The sequence below is a fragment of the Tiliqua scincoides genome, chromosome 1 (assembly GCF_035046505.1).
Source record: "Tiliqua scincoides isolate rTilSci1 chromosome 1, rTilSci1.hap2, whole genome shotgun sequence".
NCBI lineage: Eukaryota > Metazoa > Chordata > Lepidosauria > Squamata > Scincidae > Tiliqua > Tiliqua scincoides.
Window position 1 is genome coordinate 184,660,839 of NC_089821.1, and position 23,155 is coordinate 184,683,993.

General features: G+C 39.6%; 1 protein-coding gene across 2 annotated transcripts in view; it reads right to left on the reverse strand.

Annotated features, from left to right (window-relative positions):
• RNGTT (RNA guanylyltransferase and 5'-phosphatase) overlaps positions 1-23,155 on the reverse strand; it is a 232,203-nt gene that overhangs the window by 111,347 nt on the left and 97,701 nt on the right. For both annotated transcript variants that reach the window (XM_066612600.1, XM_066612605.1), the window contains exon 11: positions 9,268-9,432. In XM_066612600.1, the coding sequence (XP_066468697.1) occupies positions 9,268-9,432 (165 nt within the window). The remainder of the gene's footprint in view (positions 1-9,267; positions 9,433-23,155) is intronic.

Below are 23,155 nucleotides of genomic sequence, written 5' to 3' on the forward strand. Positions count from 1 at the left end.
AGGTCATGCACATTGGGGCAAAAAATCAAAACTTTACATATAGGCTGATGGGTTCTGAGCTGTCTGTGACAGATCAGGAGAGAGATCTTGGGGTGGTAGTGGACAGGGCAATGAAGGTGTCAACCCAGTGAGTGGCGGCAGTAAAGAAGGCCAATTCTATGCTTGGGATCATTAGGAAAGGTATTGAGAACAAAACGGCTAATATTATAATGCCGTTGTACAAATCGATGGTAAGGCCACACCTGGAGTATTGTGTCCAGTTCTGGTCGCCGCATCTCAAAAAAGACATAGTAGAAATGGAAAAGGTGCAAAAGAGAGCGACTAAGATTATTACTGGGCTGGGGCACCTTACTACGGCATTTGGGTCTCTTCAACCTAGAAAAGAGACGCCTGAGGGGGGACATGATTGAGACATACAAAATTATGCAGGGGATGGACAGAGTGGATAGAGAGATGCTCTTTACACTCTCACATAACACCAGAACCAGGGGACATCCACTGAAATTGAGTGTTGGGAGAGTTAGGACAGACAAAAGAAAATATTTCTTTACTCAGTGTGTGGTTGGTCTGTGGAATTCCTTGCCACAGAATGTGGTGATGGCATCTGGCCTGGATGCCTTTAAAAGGGGATTGGACAAGTTTCTGGAGGAAAAATCCATTATGGGTTACAAGCCATGATGTGTATGTGCAACCTCTTGATTTTAGAAATGGGCTATGTCAGAATGCCAGATGCAAGGGAGGGCATCAGAATGAGGTCTCTTGTAATCTGGTGTGCTCCCTTGGGCATTTGGTGGGCCGCTGTGAGATACAGGAAGCTGGATTGGTGGGCCTATGGACTGATCCAGTGGGGCTACTCTTATGTTCTTATCTGATTCAGATGCAGTGACTGCTATAGCAATTGGCTTTAGAATCTTCAGGGAACTTTGCAGCTGAACCCAGAAAACATCCTGATCAAGAAGAGTGTTTCTTACACTCCTGGGTACGTTAAGATCTTCAGCTATTACTGTTTCTTGAAGAGCTTCTTTGTTTTTTAGTAAACTTTCAAAGGAGATCACCACTCCAGCCCACTGAGTTTTATTACAGAGCTTCAGTGTCACTATTTTATTCTTTGCATTTTTTCTACTTGCTTCTTCTTGAAAACTGCAGCTACGATATGAGTACCTTTTACATGTTTTATAACTTCTTTTGCTCATCTATAGATCATTTGAAGGGTGTTCAGTTTCATAATATCATTAAGAAGCAAGTTGGGCCCATGAGATAAATAATAATAATAATAATAACTAGATATTTATATACCGCCTTTCTGGTCATCAGATTACTCCTCTGACTTTATTCAAGGCGGTTTACATAGGCAGGTGTTTCTAAATCCCTCAAGGGGATTTTTACAATCATAGAAGTTCTCTCTTTGAAGAACCAACAACACTTCAGAATGGATCTTCCTGGTTTGGTCTCACTTCTGGCCTCCAGTTCTCCCACGCAGGCTGACAAGCAGCTCCATCTCTCTCATAGAGGGCAGCCAAGATGCTTCTTGCTCACACCAAGAGCAGGTGGAATCACTCAGCTGGGCTTGTCAGCTGCTTCCATCTCAGCCGTTCAGGGAGCTGCCAGTGTCCGCGGACTGGCGACCTTCTGATGTTATCTTCAGGCTAACAGAGGCTCTACTCGCTAGACCGGACCTCCTGCCCTCCTAATACACATCCTATTGCAGTAATATGTGGATACTTATCCATTATGATCTCCCATGCTGCTTTCATACTCCTGGCAACGTCAGTCAGCAAAGTAAATACTTTACCACTCCCAATTTTCTGTAGGACTTCACATATTTTACAGCTGATCTACTCTGCAGTATGTCTGTTCTCTCCTGTTTCAATGCTTTTGTAAAAAACTGGTTGAGGTGTTGTTATAGTAAAATTTACAATTCCTTCAACTCTCACATTTGTCCATCCGTCTGGTAGTAGTGTGTTTCATTAATTTTTCCTTGCACAGATTCCATTACACATTTATATTACAACTCCAAAAGAGGCTTGCTCAAAGGATGACTGCTGGGCAAATGGTATGATAGTCTTAGTAATTTCAAAGCTTCCTACCAGTACGTATTTTCAGTTATTGAAAATGGTATTCCAGAAGAATATAATGCTCTTGCAAAAGCTTGATCAATTTTTTCCTGATCTTCAGGAATAATTTTTGGATGCAGCAGTCTTTTGTATCTGTTTACTTGAAGATGCTGCTGATGGGACAACATTTTGTGTTGCTATTGATGTCACAGATGGAGTAGAAAGAGGACTTTGTGAACGAGAACACTGAGAAAAACTATGTGCATTTTCATCATTGTGGTCCTCTTCACTTAGATCCATGAAGGATTTTTTAATATCTACAGGACACTTGTTACATACAAGAATGTGTTTTGTCATCCTGGTAGCATTTGGAAATACATATTTCATCTGACAATATTTGCAAATCACATTTTTCTTCTCAGAAGAACCTGTAATGTGGAAATGCCTCCATATGCTAGATGTTGGTCTCACCATTTTCCTGAGGGGAATAGGAAAGAAAAATAATTTAATGGTTAGTTTGCAAGAAGACATTCATCTATGGTTGGGGGTGGCGGAAGTAAAGAACCAGATTAGTAGTCTTGTTGGCATCCTTCAGTCTCTATGGTGTCATGCTTTGAATGGTGGTTCTGGAACAGTGTCCTCTCCAGTGCGCAAAGCCTGGGTAAAGTAGGTATGGAGGATAGGCTGTTACCCATGCAGCAAATCCCCCCTCTCCACATCGCTGAAATGGTCCAATGGAAAGGCAGAGGCCAATACGGTTGGTTCCAGCGGCATCGCAGGAGTTGCCAGAACGTGACTGTGTGCAGTGCTATTGTGCAGTGCATTTTAGCAACAATATTACAATATTCAAGTCATAAATAATGGATATAAGCACATTAAGTGGTTTGCACTCCAAGGGAGCAAACAACCATTTTGTTGTTCTTCTAGAAGTGTGTCCTCACATGAGTCGTGCAGCTAGGAAGTGTCTAACCTAAACAGACTCAAGTGATTCACAATGAAATTGCTACTTATGTGTCTCACTTCTGGAACCATGTTCCACTCTGCAATTAACTGCCCAGAACACACTGTCCCATGTACAAAAATACAGCATTTTACCTACTCACAAACTGAGATATCACTTTCTTATAATACTTTCTTATGTTGTATTGTTGGCATCCTTCAGTCTTGGAAGACGTTCTGGAACAGAGTGTCCTCTCCAGTGCGCGAAGCCTGGGTAAAGTAGATATGGAGGATAGGCTGTTACCCATGCAGCAAATCCCCCCTCTCCAGGTCGCTGGAATGGTCCAATGGAAAGGCAGAAGCCAATACGGTTGGTTCCAGCGGCATCGCAGGAGTTGCCAGAACGTGATTGTGTTCAGCCATGAACTGCCTCAGGGACTCCGGCTCCGGATTTTGCCTCGAGGTTGACTCCTGAAGCCTTTTTCATAACTGGATGTAGCCACAAAGCAGTGGAGGTTTGAGATCAGAGTTTTCCTTCTCTCAGATGAGCTGCCTTCCCAGGCTAACGAGTCCCATCTACCCGGTGGCTGTTTAGCCGCCTCTTACAACAAATACAGCCAAACCGAGGGCCTATTCTTATCCCCAGCCCCCAGGGGAAAGATTAGTAGTAATTACATTATTATTTACACAAAGGTTATAAACTAATATAGCTAAATGATTCAGTTTTCTGGAATCAGATAAATGTAAACTCTTACCTTTTTAAATTAAGTATACACTTTCAGGTCCTTTTTGTTGCTCTGTATTTTCTTCCAATGCTTGGAGGCCTAGTGAAGCGGACAGAACCAAACATACCCACCCACATGCAAAAACAAAACTGAAACCTTTTTCTTTTCTTGTGACAATAGCAGCACCTCCTAAAGGAAGAAATGCATCTTGTTCTTGCATTGGAGAGTTCAGTTTGTAACCTAGGACTTGCTTGTCCTCAGTGTACAGAAATTAGAATACTCTGATACCATACATATTTTTTTAGAAATGATTTGGAAAATATTTGAACACCTTGTCTTAAAATATTTTATTCATTATGTTAAAACAAAACATTCTATAATCAATTTTTTTTTTTCTTTTTTCTTTTCTTTTTTCAATTTTTTGGAAAAAAACAAAAAAGTCCTCAGGAAAAAACCAATTTTTTTTTCCTAATTTTTCTGGTTTCTTTCCGGGCCTTCACATCTCTAGTCAGGAAGCAGAATTCGTAGACATAAAATAAGTATTATTTAAATATCTGTGTTCCAAATAATCACATTTATTCTGACTTTAAAAATCTGAAAATACGTTGACTGCAGTGAAGTGGGTACCTATCCTTTCAATGCATTATCATACTAGAGGCTAAACTGTTGGCCTTAAAAAATTAAAATTAACGTCACTGTCATTTTAAATTCCTGGGGAAACGTTTTTAAAACCAAAATGCACTTTAAAAAAAAAATCAAATAGGCAAAGTCAGTTGTATTTATTTAAAGTTATTCTTGGTATCTGCTAATGCTGTCCAAAATGTTCAGCTACAGTCCTATTACATTGTGCCCAACTCCAACTAATTTGAATTGCTGAAATTTGCCAGCACATCTGTTACAGGATACAGGAAAACTGGCAAACACCACTTCTGTCCACTTCTTGGTTTTTCCTACTGCAGGCAAGTTACTTTTCACCTTTGTAAACCATTAAATAAAGTTCAGTTATAGCAACACAAATACCCTTCAGACAAACTAACATCTGAAGCAATATTTTTGCACACCTAGGACTTCCCTTGTCAGAGGTCAAAGCCTCTGAAGTCTGCTATTAGAGAAAGTGTCAATGTGAATGAAAGCTCCACAGCTGGTTGCTCACCAAAGCCCTTCCTTTGGAACCAAAACCACCCAGGGGAAAGGAGAAATGCCTGGCAAGAAGGAAACAAGATAAGACCAAAAAGAAGAGTCTTATATGCCATCTGTAGGTCTACTCTCAAACTTGGGGAGGATGGAGAAGCTATGGTCAAACAACGCTTAGCAGACTACATAAGCAAAGTCATCAGGAAAATTCCAGTTAACAAGTCAACCCTCACCACTAAAGGCGAAGGCCAGGACTAAAAGACCAAAGATAATGAGTAGGTGACAAGTCTACCCAAAGACCAAAAACTAACTCTGAAGGAGGGGAAAGACCTGTTTAAAATCAAGCTGCTGAGAAAGGAAAGGGAAGAGACTCACCAATTGTCCTTGTCTCCCCCAGGATTACTGCAGAAACAGCCAGTGTGATCTAACAGCCAGTGTGGCCGGAAAGTATGCATGAGATGAATGAATGAATGAATGAATGAATGAATGAATGAATGATTGTTTTAAAATGGGAACTTCCTTTATTTTTCCTATTTGATGAGACTATCTATGACTTGCCTTCTTGGTCATTGTTCTTGTTATTTATATTTAACTGCCATCAATGTGAAGAGCTCCTTTGAAATAAAAAAATGAGAGAATCAAACTAACAATGTAAAGTAAGACAAAGGGCAGGAGAAAAACACAGATTACATATCAAAACTAGGAAACAGGAGGGCCATCAACCATCTTTTCATGTGAACTTTCATGGTGCCCAAACCTAGGCATTCTGTTTTATATCACAGAGGCACATATAAAGAAAAGTCCCTTGCAAAAAACATTAGCTCTGGGAAAATCAGCCACTGCATAGTCCAGAGCGGGATGCTCTCAAAGTACCACTGCTTGACCTTGAAGAAGGCAGGAAAAAAGGACTGAGAATGAAAATCTCACTTTCGTTATAGTTAGGGATCAAGGAGAGAGAGGGCAGTGCTCTAAATCACTTCCAAGGTTATAGCTTGAGTTCTCTCTGCAGGAAGGCAACACTGCTGCCATTCTCTGCTACCTGGGAGCTAGAAACCATCTGGCTAAGATGGGGAAAAAAATTACTGTAGTAGGTGAAAGGAACAGAAATAGAAAAGTAGAAAGTGCAAGGAACTTTGTCCAAAGGCAACATGGGTCTGCAAACAGAACATAGGTCTCTGCAAATGAGAAGACAACACCTACTCATATGCAAAATCACCTGCAAGGACACTGAAAATCACTTAATCACTCTGTAAATGCTATGAAATATGGATTTAAAGATTAATTAACATACAAACATGCCACGAGGCATGCATCACAATAATATACAGGCATGTGCGCACATACATAAACAAAGATGTATTGTTCATGCTATAGGCAACTTTTATTCTAATGTTTCTTAACTTTTGAGCTATTAATGTCTGTATTCTCCCTTTTATTGGAAAATATTTTAATTTTTTACACAGAAAAATTGTGAAGACATAGACACTGTGTCAGACAATGACACAGACCTAAATAATGTGTCAAAGCAGGACAATATACAAAACGCATGGAAAGAAAGCAATATGAAAACAAGTCTTTCAAATCGAAAATCAACTTGCATTCAGACATTGCGTCAGATAAACTATAACTGTGACAACAGAAACCACTAGTCAAAATTTTACACGCATCAGAACAAACAATTTAAAAAATCAACTTTATTTTGTTGATGATAGCTAGAGGGTATTTAATATAGCTGTTAAGATCCTGGAAGAACAGTTATGAAAGTAATTTTCTGGCAACTACTCCTAAACTCGATTGCATGGGTTGGCAACCCACAACCTGCAGACCAGATCCAGGCCCCCACCCAAAGTCATTTGCTTAGTGTGGAGCTCAGCTTGAGAGGCCTTGCCTCCCAAGTTGAGCTCTGTGCAGCCACCTTCAAGAGCTTGGCAACTCAGAAGTTTGGTGGTGATGTGATGACATCATCACTGAACATCTAGCCCCTTTTCCCAAAAGGTTGCCAACTTCTACTCTAATGGAAATGAAGAGGACAGTTACAATACCAAACTGCAATTCAATGAATTTGACATTTTTGTCTAACAGCAACTCTACTTGTCAATTTACATCCATTTTCCGATCTGTCTCCAGGGTACTGCTGTCATTTTGAGACTTCTCAAACTCAGATATACTTGAGATTCAGTGTTTCTCAACAATGCAGGAGTTCACACACTCGCAACAAATTCAAATCTATAGTCAATTGTCTCCCATTTCTTTTCTCCAGACTTTACAGGATGAACACCTATAAAAAATAAGCCCTAAGAAGAGGAAGGGAAGGTTACGCAAACCTTAATTTTCAGAGAGGGAAGACAATGCAGTCAACCCCATATGCATCCTGGAGCCAGAAATCCATGCCCAGCCAATCCAATCTGCTTCCCTGAACTCCAGGTAAAATAGGGAAATGCAACACTGCCATTTTACAGTTATTTAAATTATTGTTTTAGATACATAGTGGAAGAAAGATTGAATTGATTCAGATAATTTTTGATCATGTTAATGTTTGTACACTGCTTAGATATACATGCTATATTAATCATTAAAATGAATGAAAGAAATCAATCCTGTATTAAAAAGCCAGTGATGATAGGACTGGGTTCATACTGATCAAATTACTTTCATAATGGTTGGAAAGGAGAAAATTGATTAATTTGGGGTTGGTCTTTCCAGGTGAGATTACAAAAGATCAGAAAGACAAATGGCTGCTGATGGGCCTAATGTACTCTGCAGGCTCCTGAATGGGGTACTTGGATTTGCCTAATGGACCTCTTATGACCTCCAAAAGGACAATGACTATGCTAAATTGTTAAGTTTATGACTATGCTAAGCTAAATTGCCCTGGCTGACTGGGGACGGGACCTTCCTAGGTTCTTACCCTCCTAATTCAGTTCTCTTAGGCTGGACTGTTTTTTAACCTCAAGCTCCTTCTTATTTGAGTTTAAACTGCACTGATTTAAGAGTTTTGGGGGCTTGGCAGAACTTATACACTAAAGGTTTAAATCCTGTTTTGCCCTGTTTATAAAATAGACACCAAGTGTACTTTCTCCCCCTATTACCCTCTTCTTTGTTTAGTTTGGGCTCTAGCTTCCTATCTAAATTATACCTCATGCTTTTATTAAGTGTGCAGTTTAATTTGAATTATTTATTTATTTATTTACTTATTGCTTTCACCTAGATCCTGTGTCCCAAATTACTGAACCTTTAGATTATGTTCTAACTTGGATTAAGTTTAACTTGGGTATAGGGTTAATTTAAACAAAGTAGAAAAACTTGCTTTCTACTTTATCCTCCTATGTTTTATTTACTTTTCCAAGTGCCTGTACCTTGGGCACTTACTCACGAGTAGGACTCTGCTCCTGCTCAGAGTAGACCTATGTATACACTCACGTATATATTTTTGTTGACTTCACCTAGCTCCTGTGCCCCAACTTGCTGGACCTTAGACTCCCTCCCTCTGGTTAGATCAGGTGCTAACTTAGGGAAAGCTAAGCTAAAGGTAAAGCTAAATTTCAATGTTGATTTAAGGTTAGAAGACAAAAAGTTAGAAAGACAAAGAGAAAGCCTCGTGCCCTATTATGGCGGGATAAAGGCGGGACAAAAATATCTTAAATATTATGTATGGTTGCTTAATAGCAAATTATGCAGTGTTAACCATGATTAAGGGCCCAAGTCTAGGCAGCTTCTCACTGCCTCTCCACAGCGCTCCTGGGCACTCCTCCTCCGGCAGGGGGGAGGCGAAGAGGCACCCCTGGAGAGTTGGCGCCAGGGGCTTTTGCCCCATTTGCCCCCCTACATGTATGCCAGTGGGATTTTGCCCTCACTGGTAATTGAAATCTTTGCAATGGTTGAGGTTGGCAGAGGAAGCCATACCAAAACAGGGATTCTCTCCCCAAATATACAGACTTTTGAACACATTAAAAATAAACTGTGGCATAAATTGTCCAATTTGACATAATAGGCTTCCATAAACATAATTCACTAAATTAAAAGGGAAATATAAATGAGTCTATCTTCATGCAAAGATGTGAGAGAACACTAACACAGATAAGGAACATTATACAGATTCTGGCCCAATGAAGATTCCCAGTTAAAAACATACATATAACATTTTATTTCTTAATAGAAAGGCAATGCATGCAGCTTCCTGTGGTATTCCTTACGGTTACAGGGATAGCCCTTTTTCTTGTTATGCAACATTTTCCAGACAACTTTTGAAAATTTCTAGAAAAAAATATTACACTTTTTGTTTTTCAAAACTTCATTATGCATATAGGAAAAAAGACTGAGGTTTGGATGTGTACTCAGGTTTAAATAGAAAAAAAGACATGTGCAAAGAGAAGGATTATCGAGTAGACAGGCTAAATGATCAAAAACATATTTACCTTTTTTGCAACAGGGATGTCAAAAAAAGGTTTGTTGCGAACACTAAAAGGTTCTTGTGCTTTGTCAATTTGTCCATTCTTCATTTTGTCATGTCGTGGTGCTATAATCTCTTTTTCTATGCATGACAGACGAACATTAAAATCGCAATCCCCAACTGCCTGTCCCTGTCAAAATAATTTAAAATATTAAATATTAATATTTAAATGCTATAAATAAAAAGCTTACTTAATTCACAAAGACTAGATGACATATACCAAAATCTCACTTGACAATGATGTACAAATAAGAGGCTGTTATCTAACAGTGTATTTTCAAATAATTTGGACAGATAAAATGAGAAACTTATGTCTGAAAGCGGTCAAATTCCATAGCCCTTTTTGCCTTCAGATAAGGACACACTATTCAAATCATGCTAAAAGCCACCTCTATATTTTTATTCATTCAAGAAACCTACAAAGTATCTCACAAGGAGAATCACACAAAGGAGAAACGACAGCTGTAATAATGAAAGCAATCTCCCATTCTCACCTCCACTCTTTGATGGGTTTTGGCAGGCCTCAGATAGTGGAAAAACTTCCCACATAAAGAGGTAGAAAATGGCTGCAAACAATGGGCATTAGGAATTGGGGAGCGGTTAGAGGAGGGGACATCAGGCCACAGGCCTTAAGCTGTTCTGGTGTGAAAGTGCACAAACACAATGACCAAATTTACTGATATGCAGTTGGGCTGGTGTGATGAATCACTAAACCTGGGTACCATCCATGGCTATGACCATTAGAAGAACCACCTGGCAAGGTCAATCCCTGAATCCTCAATAGCAGTGGTAGTATGCAATGTACTATGTGGAGGCCAAGTATAGGGCAGAGTGCTATACACTGGATGCTATACACCGGATACAAAGAATGGATCAAGAAATTCATTTTTCTTGCTCCAATACATTTTGGCACTAAGATTTAAATAGGTGATTGTCTTCCCCCATCAAAAAACATAGTAGCAGTAAAATGACAACCCGATCATCTCCTATCTAAAAAAAGTCTCTTCCCCTAAGCAGCTCATTATCTCCTTTTAATGACATTATAGCCCCTACTGTGCTTTCCTTTGTACCTTTAAAAGAACCTGTGGATTTAAACCTTAATCCTGCTTTTCACCAGACTGATTCTAGTGGGTCCATTGAAAAATAACTTCTTAGTTTTTGAACACAGCAGCAAGGAATTATGAGTCCATTCTGTGTAACAGCACATTTCAATTTTCCTGACTGACACAGACATGGGATGTCTAATTCTATCTTGAACTTTTCTGTTAAAATTAAACTCATAAACGTAACGAACATCTGATAAATTCAGCATTCAAGACAAACATGCTACAGTACATTTCAATGAATAACATTTGACGTACCATCGAACAGTATATTGAAAGTTATTTAATACCTGAATTCATTTTAAACCCAATTTATTACCTTTTTCATTTTAAAGGAACTCACAGAAAACTGACAGCAGAGCTAAGAAAATCTAGTGCTAGAAATGCTGTAGGTTGCTGAGACTTTTCTGTCAAAAGTTACCAATATTTTTATTTCATACTAGACTTAGCATTTCTTTTTTTATTTTTCCTTTAGTGAGAAAAATATAATGAAACACAATACAAAATACAAATACAAATAGAACAAAACACAGAAAAAGAATAAGATATCTCTTATCAGAATTTCTAAATTATGAGTCTGTCCCCAACAAAAACAGAGTTTCATAAGCAGTAACAAAGAAGTGGAACACATTCTTGCTAAGAAAAGAACTTTTTATTACCTTTCAAGACTTGGGCCAAATTCTCAGTGAGGTGGTTAAGATCATACCTGAGCTGTGTCACTTCAAATTGAGGAGGGGGGGCTCACATGATGAAATGTTCCTCAATACAAAAAAAATTCTTCCACATGTTAACCTCAGACAGAAAAGAGATCCAGTCTACCCCAATCTTTTCTACACGCTAGTTTACAAAACAAAAAATCCACACAGAAAACTACCATGTTAAGAAGGTACCCAGTCTAGCCTTCTTCCCTATACTAATCTTCATGGAAGATTTTGAGGGGTTTATTGGGGAAGGGGGTAGTAATGAATATTCAGTACATAAGCCCCCAGCTGCAGCCTCATGTGACATGGACCAGATACATGTTTACTATCTCAGTGACAATGAAGCCTAATGCTCAAAGCTATATTGGACTTTCAGACCAACTCACTACTATACCCACCTCTCATTCATCTGGTGCAACAGATGAGTAGTGTTGTTCAGAATATACAACTGACACATTTATAATGATCACAAAACGCTTGTTATATTTAGATTAGGACATCATGACATTCCATTATGACCCAATTATCCTGCAGGGAAAAACCAAAATACTGCCAGGCCCAACTGACATGGGTTGGCCTGAAAGACCACAAACTGGTTAAATTTAGACCAAAGGTACATCTGCCATCAACCCATTATTGCCAGTCCTCCAAGTTCCCCTGTCTCCTGGCAAATGTTTCAGTAGAGTGACTTTGTAGTCGACATCAGATTTAGTAGAAGCATAAATTTCCCACCAAGAATCACACACTGCTGTAAAGTTCAAGAATTTATTAAGAAAAGACAAAGCAACACGAAGAGTCTTGTAATACCGATACAGGAATCATATATGAACAGAACAGAAAACAATGAAGCTCAACTCCTAACCTACTACTGGTTAATCTCATCTGGATGCACAACTGAGCATGCGCAGAAAGCTGAAAAACCATCCAGCAGCACAGCACAGCAGACCCACCATCTGCTGGGTCTAATAAAGGGAGTTAACTAACTTGAGGAAGGGTCTTTTATACCTGAGAGGTATCCTCTGGAGAAACTTCCAACCAATTCAAGGTTCCAGACCCTCAAAAAGGTTAGAAGGATAATGCAATATCTCTAGGCAGATTGTATGAAGTACCTGGCTCAGAGGCTTTAGCCCGTCACAGGCCTTGAACACAGAACCCTCTAAACCAGTTGTTCCCAAACTGATGGATTGTGACCCACTATCCAGGGACACATTCAACTCTGACCCAGAAGTGGGTTCTGATCTCTATTTTTATTATTCTGACATTTGGGGAGCCTTGTGGACTCCTCCACAGGGCTCTCCACACCCCCTCCCCGGAGGCCAGTGCTAAGTTTAAAAATCCCTTCTGTCTCTAGCAGCAGCAGCACAATCCTAGGGACTGCACTGCTGCCAACCCCCCACCCCCACAAGGACTCAGGTGGTTTCCAACTTCTAAACAGAAATTTGGTTTATTTGGTTCCCAACTTTGCAACAGAAGTTTGGAACCACTGCTCTAGATGATTCCTGTCCTGCTCCCCTTCCTGAAACACACAGCCAAGGCCTTAGTAGGCTCAGCTGCATGGACTTGGAGCCTTGGTGTCACTTGATAACCAGGAGTCTTTTCACAAGAACCTTCCTAATTAGCAGCTCTTCAGAGAGAGAGTTTTTCCCTTCCAAGTTGGATTCTGAGTGTTCTAAAATGGTCTGAGATAGCATGATTTTATAATTTCATGACAGAAACAATTACTGTGCTTCTTTTCACCAAACTCAGCAACTGTAACCCTTGCATCAACTGAATGCTAATCCTGAACATATCTTTTAAAACTCTGTAAATGCTTTAAGTGTACTAAGCATAAAGAATTAGGCCTGGATACAAAGTGATAGTAGAATGTTTTACTAGACTTTTCTTTCAACTCTAAAAAGCAGGTCCCTATGCCATATCAAAACTACTTCTGAAAAACGATTGCAATGTGGCACAGGGGTCTGCCATCTGACAATTCAAAGCTGCCTTGGACGCTCAGAACCAATTAACTACTCAAGGTTCGTTGGCTGTAAGCCTTAATACTCAATGCAATTGTAAACTAAGGGATTTTAAGATTAGTTAAATTGAAATTGAGAAAAAAGATGGCAGTTCTCTTTTTCCTCTGCCTGCTCCAGTTGCTTTTTGCCCATTTGTTGTCCTTAGTTGAGTTGTTAAAAGTAACAGCTTCTGCTCTCTTCACATGTGTGTCTAATTGTGTGGGTATATCCCAAAATTGGATTTTACATTGTATTACACAATCTTACAAGCATGCTAATTTGCTAGACACAGCACACAGCAGCTGGAGTGGGAAAAGGAAGCAAGAGTGTGTGTGTCCTGTTGACCAAGCTGCAGTACCAACTTGTAAGTGGGTTAATAATGCCTCGTTTACAGATTACCTGAAAGTGCCTCATTGCTGCTTCCTCCATAGTCACTCCCACACCATTCCTAGTAATGTCTACATATTCCACAAAGTACTACGTTTACTAGGTCATCAGCGCAATGTGACTGAACAATCTGCCCTAATCACATGGGCAGAAGATATAACATTATCGGAAGCAACTACAGAGGAGACAGCAACAAAACCACTCCAAGTAACCAACCTTTTCAAAGGATCGCCATGATTAATCACCCCAAGCTGAATGCACTGAATAAAAATGACTCTCAGTTGCCACTCTTTTTGCATGCACTGCTGGATATACAAGCAAAAAGCTAACTACAGTATTTGCAATTGCACCATTACGTTCAGTAGCATCACTAACATGACCAAGAAGTTAGACTTTGCTTTCAGTATGATGTTGACCACACTGTACACTAATATGTTTGGGATGAGAATTTTTTTTTAATGGTGGCCTGAAAATATGCTGCCTCTTGAACATAGCCACTTTTTGACCTGAAGCTATACCGCAAGTAACAGGAATAAATCACTAAAGAGTACCCACATGAGTTATGCATATAAAAGATGTGTACTTGGCCTCAATTTGCTCAGCCAAAGAGAGCATATGCCACAACTATCTTAACAACTTTAATTATTCTGAAAGCAGACAACAGCATAATGACAGGCTAAAATATCAGCTTTTGGCAGCATTACGACTGACAATTCAAAGCAAGCATAGCTAACATCTGTATTTTCAAGCAGAGTGCCATATGAATAAATCTGCATATCTTCAAGGAAGCTGAAACAGAATGTCTTGGGAAAGGGTTAGGACAGTAACCCTTTCTAAAGCAGTAATTTTCAAAATTATAAATAATGTATTAAAAAAAACTTTAATGGGTCTTGGTCATATTTTGGCATGACTAATACATGGGCAGGCTTTTGCAGATACAAACATGGGGCAGGGGGTTCTACAAGACAGCTGCTGACTGTGAAATGCCAGTGCTAGCCACATGCTTCAGCAACAGTGATATGAGGCTTGTTGCCATGGCCAAGGAAGGCTTTCCTTGAGCTGGCCTAGAGTCTTCTTCACATGCCCCCCCTTACTGTTCCCCCCCATACCAGAATTGCGAAAGAACTGTTGTGCTGCTGAGACTGGGAACTGAGGGAAGGTGCTGTTGCTAGAGAAGAGAGGAGACAAAAAAAGAGACAAAGAGCATCTCCTAACACACAGCTGTGGCAAAAGAAAAAGAACCAATTGCTACAGGAAGAGCAATATCTGTATGTGTCATACTATGTCTATAACATCTAAAAATCATGCCCATGGGGGAGTAGAATTCTGTACGAAAGGAAACAAACCCTGCTCTTCAAAGAGAAAGAAAACAGCACATGTAATATGGGGAATTATCCTAAATCAATTTAATTAGTATGCAGCATTACTGCATAAAGAGGGTCCTTCTCAGACTATGGATTTTTGTACAATAACTGTAGTAGGAGAAAAACAAAAGAGCATCAGATGCTCCTGGGCAACAGAAGGAACTGAGCTCCATGTAGATGCAAAGGAGAGTTTACAGAACAAAAATGGCCACGACAATGAGCCCCAAGCAGAATCATGTCTGTTTTCCAAACCCTCAAGTAGATGCTGCCCACATGCTTTCAGGTCCCTGCAATTATGAGGGGTAGTAATTTCCTCTTTAGTAGTTGCATGCCAAATAATCTGATGGAGATCTGGAAATGGGGAACAGAATTCAAATGCTGTAATTTTCATCATAATTGCTACCCAAATAAAATTCTCTGGCAGTCCAAGTTCACATGCTGCAGAGATGTGTCAGACTGCCAAGTTTCATATTAACCATACAGCTCTGGGAAGACTGCAACTAAATCTTTGCTATTTCTGCAGATGCAAAAGGTGGCAGAGATAGGTCCCTACAGCAATTCAGATTCAATACATTATCTGAACCTATATAAATGGCACAGACGGGCAAGTTCCAGAAGAGACAGAATCATAGGCATAACTTCACCAGAAGAATCATTCACTCTCCTTTGGGAATCCTGGGAACCATATAGCAAGGTAACATGAACATGAGTTTCTGACACTGTGGTTCCCAAACTGGAAACAAGTTGGGGAGCAACGAAATCCTTGCAAAACCCACCGCCCTATGCAATGTATAAAAATGTAGCCCTAATGAGGAGCTGCAGTCAATGGTTCAGTAGGTCAAGTGAGCCACTAGTCAAAAACATTTGGGAACCATAGCTCTAACACAGGGGTGCCCAAACCCCGGCCCTGGGGCCACTTGCGGCCTTCGAGGACTCCCAATGCGGCCCTCAGGGAGCCCCTAGTCTCCAATGAGCCTCTGGCCCTTCGGAGATTTGTTGGAGCCCGCACTGGCCCGACGCAACTGCTTTCCGTGTGAGGGCAACTGTTTGACCTCTCACGTGAGCTGTGGGATGAGGGCTCCCTCCACTGCTCTCTGTTTCACGTCTGTGATGCAGCAGTGGCAGCAAAGGAAAGGCTGGTGCTGAGCAAGGGGGTGGTGCTGAGCTGGTGCTGGCGCTGAGCAAGGGGGGCCGCTGATGGCTGCGGTGGCAATTGCCCTGCCCTGCCCTGCGCTTGGAGCTTCTGCAGCTGGGCCTGAAGGAGCACGTGGAGCACACCCGCAGGCAGCTGCAAATGCTCAGCAGCACCCCAGCCTGCACAGCTTCCTCTCAGCAGAAGATCACTTGCTCCCTCCCTCCCTCCCACAATAATGATTGGCTGGCTCACTCGCCTCCCCCCCACCCTCGCTGCTTGCCTGCCCCAGAGATAAGGCGGGGCAATGATTCAGGCTGCTTTTCTGGGAAGAAATTTTTCGCCTTATAGGTGAGTATCTACGGTAAGTTTCTTCGCTAGTTCTTCTGTCAATAAAATGCTCACTTTGTGTTGTACCTCTCTCATTCTCTGTTTTATCTCTGCTGCTGAAGGGTTTTGCTTTGCCAATAATTCTTGTCGTTTCAATTCTTTCTGTAATTCTACATATCTTTTCTCTCTTTTCTTTTTCTTGCACCTTCTCTTATTGCCAATCCTCTAAAAACTGCTTTACTAGCATCCCAGAACATGGTCGTTGGTATATCAGGTGTAATATTAGCTCTAAAATAATGTTCTATTTCTTCTTTCAAACTCTTTTTAAGTTTTTCATTTTTTAAACTGTTAATGTTCAATCTCAATTGAGATGGCTTTTGAAGAGTTTCAAATTTGCTCATTACTGGGTTGTGATCTGATAGTATCTTTCGTAATATTTCCACTTCTACCAGATTTTTAGTCCATGCTCATGGTATCCAAAGAGCATCAATCCTTGACCACGTCTGGTGTCTATTTGAATAAAAAGTATAGTCTTTAGTTTCTGGATATCTTGTTCTCCATACATCTATCAGATACATCTCTTCCATTAATTATAAAAATGCTTTAGGAATTTGTGTTCTCTTTTTTTCTTCTCTTTTACTTGGGTCTGTAGAATCCATTCGTCTATCAAAAACTGAATTAAAGTCTCCAACAATGCAACACTGTTCGTATTCTCTAATTCTTCTGTCTTTATATAGCTTTGCAAAAAATTCTTGCTGATTTTCATTTGGTGCATAAATATTCACAATTAAGGCTCTTGCATTTTCTTTTGTACTTCCACCATCAATATTCTTCCATCTTGTGATGCATATATGAGCTTTGGTCTCAGTCTCTCTTTTATATATATGGCCACACACCCTTTTTTTAAAATCTGAGGCTACAAATACTTCTCCTAATTTTTTGTTCACAAGCAGTACTTTATTCATATTTTTGATGTGCGTTTCTTGTATAAAAATTATATCCATATTTAACTTTTGCAATTGAAGGAAGACTTTCTTTTTTGAGGTGAGTTTAAGCCATTTATGCTGACAGAGTAAATACTCCATCCTCCCTTAACCACCATGTTTCTTTTTACTATTCACCTTCTCTTTTTGTCTTCTTCTTGTTGCTATCGGTGAATGCCTCCTTACACCTCTAGTCTCTTCCTTCTGATTCCTCAGTTGTCTCTGAATCATCTGATTTCTTTTCTACCAGCTCCATTTCTACACTTTCTAATTCTTTTCTTCTCAGTTCCTCTTCCTCATTTTCTTCATTTCTTGTCTCACCTTTATCACTGTACTCAGAAAATTTTCTGCTTTCATTGTTGAATTTATATTGTACCTCTGTGACTGGAATTGAAAAAATATACCTTCCGAGAAAAGGCATCTATACGGTATTTGCTTTCCTCTTAAAAATTTTGCTAGCTCTTCATATTCTTTTCTCTTCTTTCTCACTCTTCATGGGACATGTCTCAGAATTTTCACTTTGCTACCCTCCACTATCCATTCCTTTTCCTGTGAGATCTTCAATATTTTATCTCTGTAAAAAGTTCTGATGGATTTCTCTTGGTAGTTTATCTTTTCTTAGATAAAAAGTGCTCAATCTTCTCGCTGAATCCAGAACCATAAGTATCTCCTCTGTTGGCGTGTCAATCCACTCTGATATTAAATCACCAATCAGACGTCATGTATCTTCCCCTTTCTGTTCTGGTACATTTTGTATTCTCACCACTCAAGCTGCACATTCCATCTGAATTTCCATTAATGTTGCCTTTCCATCATACTGGTTTTGTTCTATCTCCAGTATTCTAGATTGATCTTTTGTTGTCTTTTCTAATCTCCTAAACTTTTGTGTATTCTCATCTGTTTGGCCTTTAACAGCTTTCAATTGCACACTAAGATCATTTAATAGTGTAGTTAAAACATTCAGACTAGCTTGAACCTGCAGATATTGATTTGTGTGCTGCTGTCCCATTGCCACTAATTTCTCTATATTGTCTTGTATTGTCTGCTTCCATTCTTTCCCTTTTGGTTCTTCTTGTGTTAGTTTTCCCAAGTTTGACTACAGGGCGGGAGAACCCCTAACTTTCACTCCTTTTCCTGTCATCCTTTTTCTGTTATCACATATATCACTATCAGTTATCCATACATCACATCACATCATCAAGAAATCAACTGTTCACCCATAAAAACCAACACAAGGAAATTTTAAGCCAAATAAACCTTTGCCTTGCAATATTTTTAATGCCACTAGATGTCCTCAGCGTATGGTCCTCCTTCACTTGTCAAGTCCTGTTCTTATCCTTGTGGTGTCTTTTTAAATCCACTAGATGTCCCCGATGTTCTATTCTTCTTATTCTGTCGTTTTGGTTCTGCTGTTTACTTCTGTCATGTCAACCGCATTCCGTTCCAGGAGATAGTCAGAAGAATTCAAAACAATGAACCACTTTTGCAAAACAAAGAAATGCAAATCTCTAGCCGTCTCCACAGGCACTCCACAAAGTCTCCACAGGAAAAATGAAACTGAGCGTTCCAAAGCAAAGTTTATATTCCAAAACAGTTAATTTGTAATCCAACAAGTTTTAGATTTATAGAGTTATGCTGTTATATTTCCATAACAAGCTTGGCAGGTCTTCTCCAAAGCTTCTCACACCAGCAAACAAATGAGCGGAGAAAGCCTCCCCCCTCCTTCCTCTTCCCAGAGCGGGAAAACCTGCCCCTCCTTCTTCTTCCCTCGGGCAAAAGCTTAATCAGGCAGTCAATTCATTAATCAATGCCAGATGCACACAGCGGAACAACACTCAGTTCTTCCAATGTCCTTCCCTGCTTGGGACCTACAGCTTACTTTCAACATGAATCCTCACCAACACCGACATCGATGGCTGGGTTCCCTTGGAGAAAAAACAGTCCCTGGCTGGACTGTTCCTCTCCAAAACTGTACACCATCTGTAGAATCGAATCTCTCCTGATCACAGATCCCCGGATCTCATCAGACCCATGATTTTTTGGGAGGAAATAACATGCTTTTTCAAGAGCTCAGAAAAGCACAAAAAAATTGTGCACAAAAAAAGCACAAAAAAATTGTTGGAAGTGTAAATGTGAAGAAGGGACATTTTATAATATGTGGTGGACATGTAAAACAATGCAAGTATATTGGAAAATGGTAAGGAATCTAATACAAGAGATGGTTGGATTTACGATACCACTGAAACCAGAGTTAATTTTGCTTAATATTACCTTAGATATTATAGATGAAGAAAATGATGTGTATTTAGTTATTATGATATTAACTGCTGCAAGGATTTTATATGCTATATCAAGGGTGCCCAGACCCCGGCCCTGGGGCCACTTGCAGCCCTTGAGGCCTCTCAATGCGGCCCTCAGGGAGCCACCTGTCTCCAATGAGCCTCTGGCCCTCCGGAGATTTGTAGCAGCCTGCACTGGCCCAATGCATATGCTCTCAGTGTGAGGACAACTGTTTGACCTCTCGTGTGAGCTGTGGGATGAGGGCTTCCTCCACTGCTTGATGTTTCACTCTGTGATGCAGTAGCGGCAGCAAAGGAAAGGCCAGCCTTGCTTTGTGCAAGGCCTTTTACAGGCCTTGAGCTATTTCAAGACCTTCATTCATTCATATAAGTTCATCTGTAATATATTCATTTATGTAAACTTATGTAAATTTATTCAAATTTCAAATGTAAATTAATTCTTTTTTCCCAACCCCCGACACAGTATCGGAGAGATGATGTGGCCCTCCTGCCAAAAACTTTGGACACTGCTGTGCTAGATACTGGAAAGATATTAAAATTCCAACGAAAGATGAATTAACAGAGAAAATAATGAATGTGGCAGAAATTGATAGACTTACAGAGATTTTGGATCAACAGCGCAAACCGACACAGATAGAGCAATGGAGACCATTCTATGCTTGGTTGAAAATGAAGTTGTAGATGTATAAGATAGGGCTTTTAGATGAATATATTGTATACATGATATATTATATAGGATATGATATGATATGATAGATAAATGATATTAAGAGGCTAAACTAGAAGAGGAACAAGATTAGAAGATATGTATTGATTGATTAGATTTATTGATATATGATTGCCTGCACCCTCCAATGGTGTGTTTTTGTGTTGTGTATTGAGTTTGTGTTTGTTATGTGCTTGTTTATATTTGTTTGTTTTTATTTTGGAAAATTTTTAAAAAAAGATCATAGACAGTAAAAATGCTAGTAACAATATAGAGTGACCCTTACGTGTTATATAAACCCTTATATATTAAAAACTAATTCAACAAAAATGGTTAAGGGCATTTTATATGCAATGAGGAAATAATTTTTCAACAAGTTGTGAATTATAGGTGTTTCCATGTGCTTAATTTTTTTTACATGGATATATAGTACTCAAAAATGAAAATCAAAGGAAAAATCCATGTACACTACTGATCCAATGGAGGAACAGAATAAACCTTATTACTTCACAAGAAGTTATCTGTTTATAAATCTTCAAATATTATAGAATGCATCTGAATATATACCTTAAGGATTGACTACTGAAGTTCATAAATATTGAGAGGGCTTATTTAACCCAAATGTAATGATTAAAAAAGCCACACACAATGAAATATTAATCCAAACATTAATTTGCACATAGTTACAAAACTAAAACAATTTCTTATTTTAAGCTCAATTTAACATTCTAGGAATTATTAGAATACAATTAAGAACATATTTTAAACTTGGCACATAAAAACAAAAGCCTTGCTGGATCAAGCCAGAGGCTAATCTAGAACAGCATTCTGCTTCCCACAAAGGCTCACCAGCTGCCACCAGGAAATACACAAGCAGAAGGCAAAGACACGCTTCTCTCCCACCACTCCTTTCCTGCAACTGGTATTCAGAGGTATACTGCCTCTGAACCTGGAGGTAGTGCATAGCTATCATTACTAGAAGTCATCTTGTCCTCCATGAATTTGTCCAACCTCCTTTATCACCAAAGAAATAACAGCCCAATCCTATCCAACTTTCCAGCACAGGTGCAACTGTAATGCAGCCCCGGGGTAAGGGAACAAATGTTCACAAACCTTAAGGAGGCCTCTGTGACTGCATGCCCAACACAGGAAGCAGTGCCTACCTTATAGGCACAGCAGCATCGGCACTGGAAAACTGGATTGGGCCCAAAGTTATCACCAAAACATGCAGCAACCAGTTCCACAGACTTATTATTTTACGCGTGAAATAGTATCTCCTTTTGACCATCCTAAATCTTCTGCCAATCAGTTTCATTTGATAACGCTCTGATTCCAGTATTGTGAGACGGGGAAAAAAAATTTCTTTGTCAACCCCACAAATTATTACAGGTTGAACCTCATTATCTACGTAGGTTCCGTTCCAAGCACTCACGTGAACGGCAAAAAACGTACTACAGCAAATCAATTTAAAATTAGTTTCTTTGCTCCATGATTTAAAAACAGCCTTGCAGACCTTTGCAATGTAAGATAAGAGTCATTAAGAAGACAATCCATCATCAGTTATCCTCAAAGCACTTAGAAAGGAGCTTCACTCAGCCCCTCCCTTCACCAATGCAAAGTATCTTTCTTTCACGTGCTCAGGGGGAAGGGAGGGGTCCGCTGGAGAGAGAAGGACTGATGGATTGTCAGCCACCTGCCCTCTCTCTCTATCTCATTAAGGAGGCTATTGTTAAAGGACTGTTCAGTTGTTGTTTTTTTTAACTGATTTTAAAGAGATGCATTTTCCCCTTCTCCAAGGATCAGCACATTCCTTCTCATTTGCAGTGGCCATTCATGTTGAGTCAAATCCGTGTATAAAAAATCTGTGTATAAAAAGGCTGGCCCTGTATATTATTAACAGTATTTATATACCACTTTTCAATGAAAAGTTCACAAAGCAGTTTATTATATGTGTCTAAATCATCCCCCCCCCCCGTTTTTTGTTTTTTATTTTTAGGCTAAAACACCCCAAACATTATAGACTCTCCTGAGAAGAAAGATACTCCAGCCCTCTGATCATTTTGTATGCCCTTTTTTGCACCTTTTTCAGCTCAACAATATCTGACCTGAGGTACGGCAATTGTAACTATACAAAGTTTTCCAAGTATGACTGCACCATAATTGTATAGGGGCATTGTAATATCAACAATTTTATTCTCAATACCTTTCCCAATGACCCAACATGATATTTGCCTTTTCCACAGCAGCTGCACATGGGCTCACAGTTTCATTTAGCTAACCATAACCTCATCAATGACAGCTCTGACACCATTAGCACTGTGTGCAAAGTTGGGATTTCTTGCCGCAACATGCATCACATGTTTAGCACTGAATCACATTTGCCATCTGGTTGCCCATTCTCTCAGTTTGGAGAGGTCCTTTAGGAGCATTTCACAATCTGCTTTGGTTTTTTCCAGCCTGAATAATTTGGGGCCATGTACAAACTTTGCCACCTCACTGTTTACCCCTAACGCAAGATCATTTATGAACAAGTTAAAAGCATCAGCTCCAAGACTGTTCCCTGGAGAATCATACTTCACTACACTATGAAAATTGCTCACAAACTCCTACTTTCTATGTTTATATTGAAAGAATTCACCTTTTTATATTAGAGAGACTTTTCAGTGGCTGTTAACTAAAGAACCACAAGATTCCTGGTGCCCAAAGAAACTACAGACTTTTGCCACTTTTGAAAGGGAAGAAACTTACAAATGCAGTTTAGAATTTGGAGCAGTGGCAGGGTACAATGCAAAGAGAAGGGAAAAAGTCCCAGTAGGCAAACTGAATAGGCCAAACCCTATTTACATATATAAA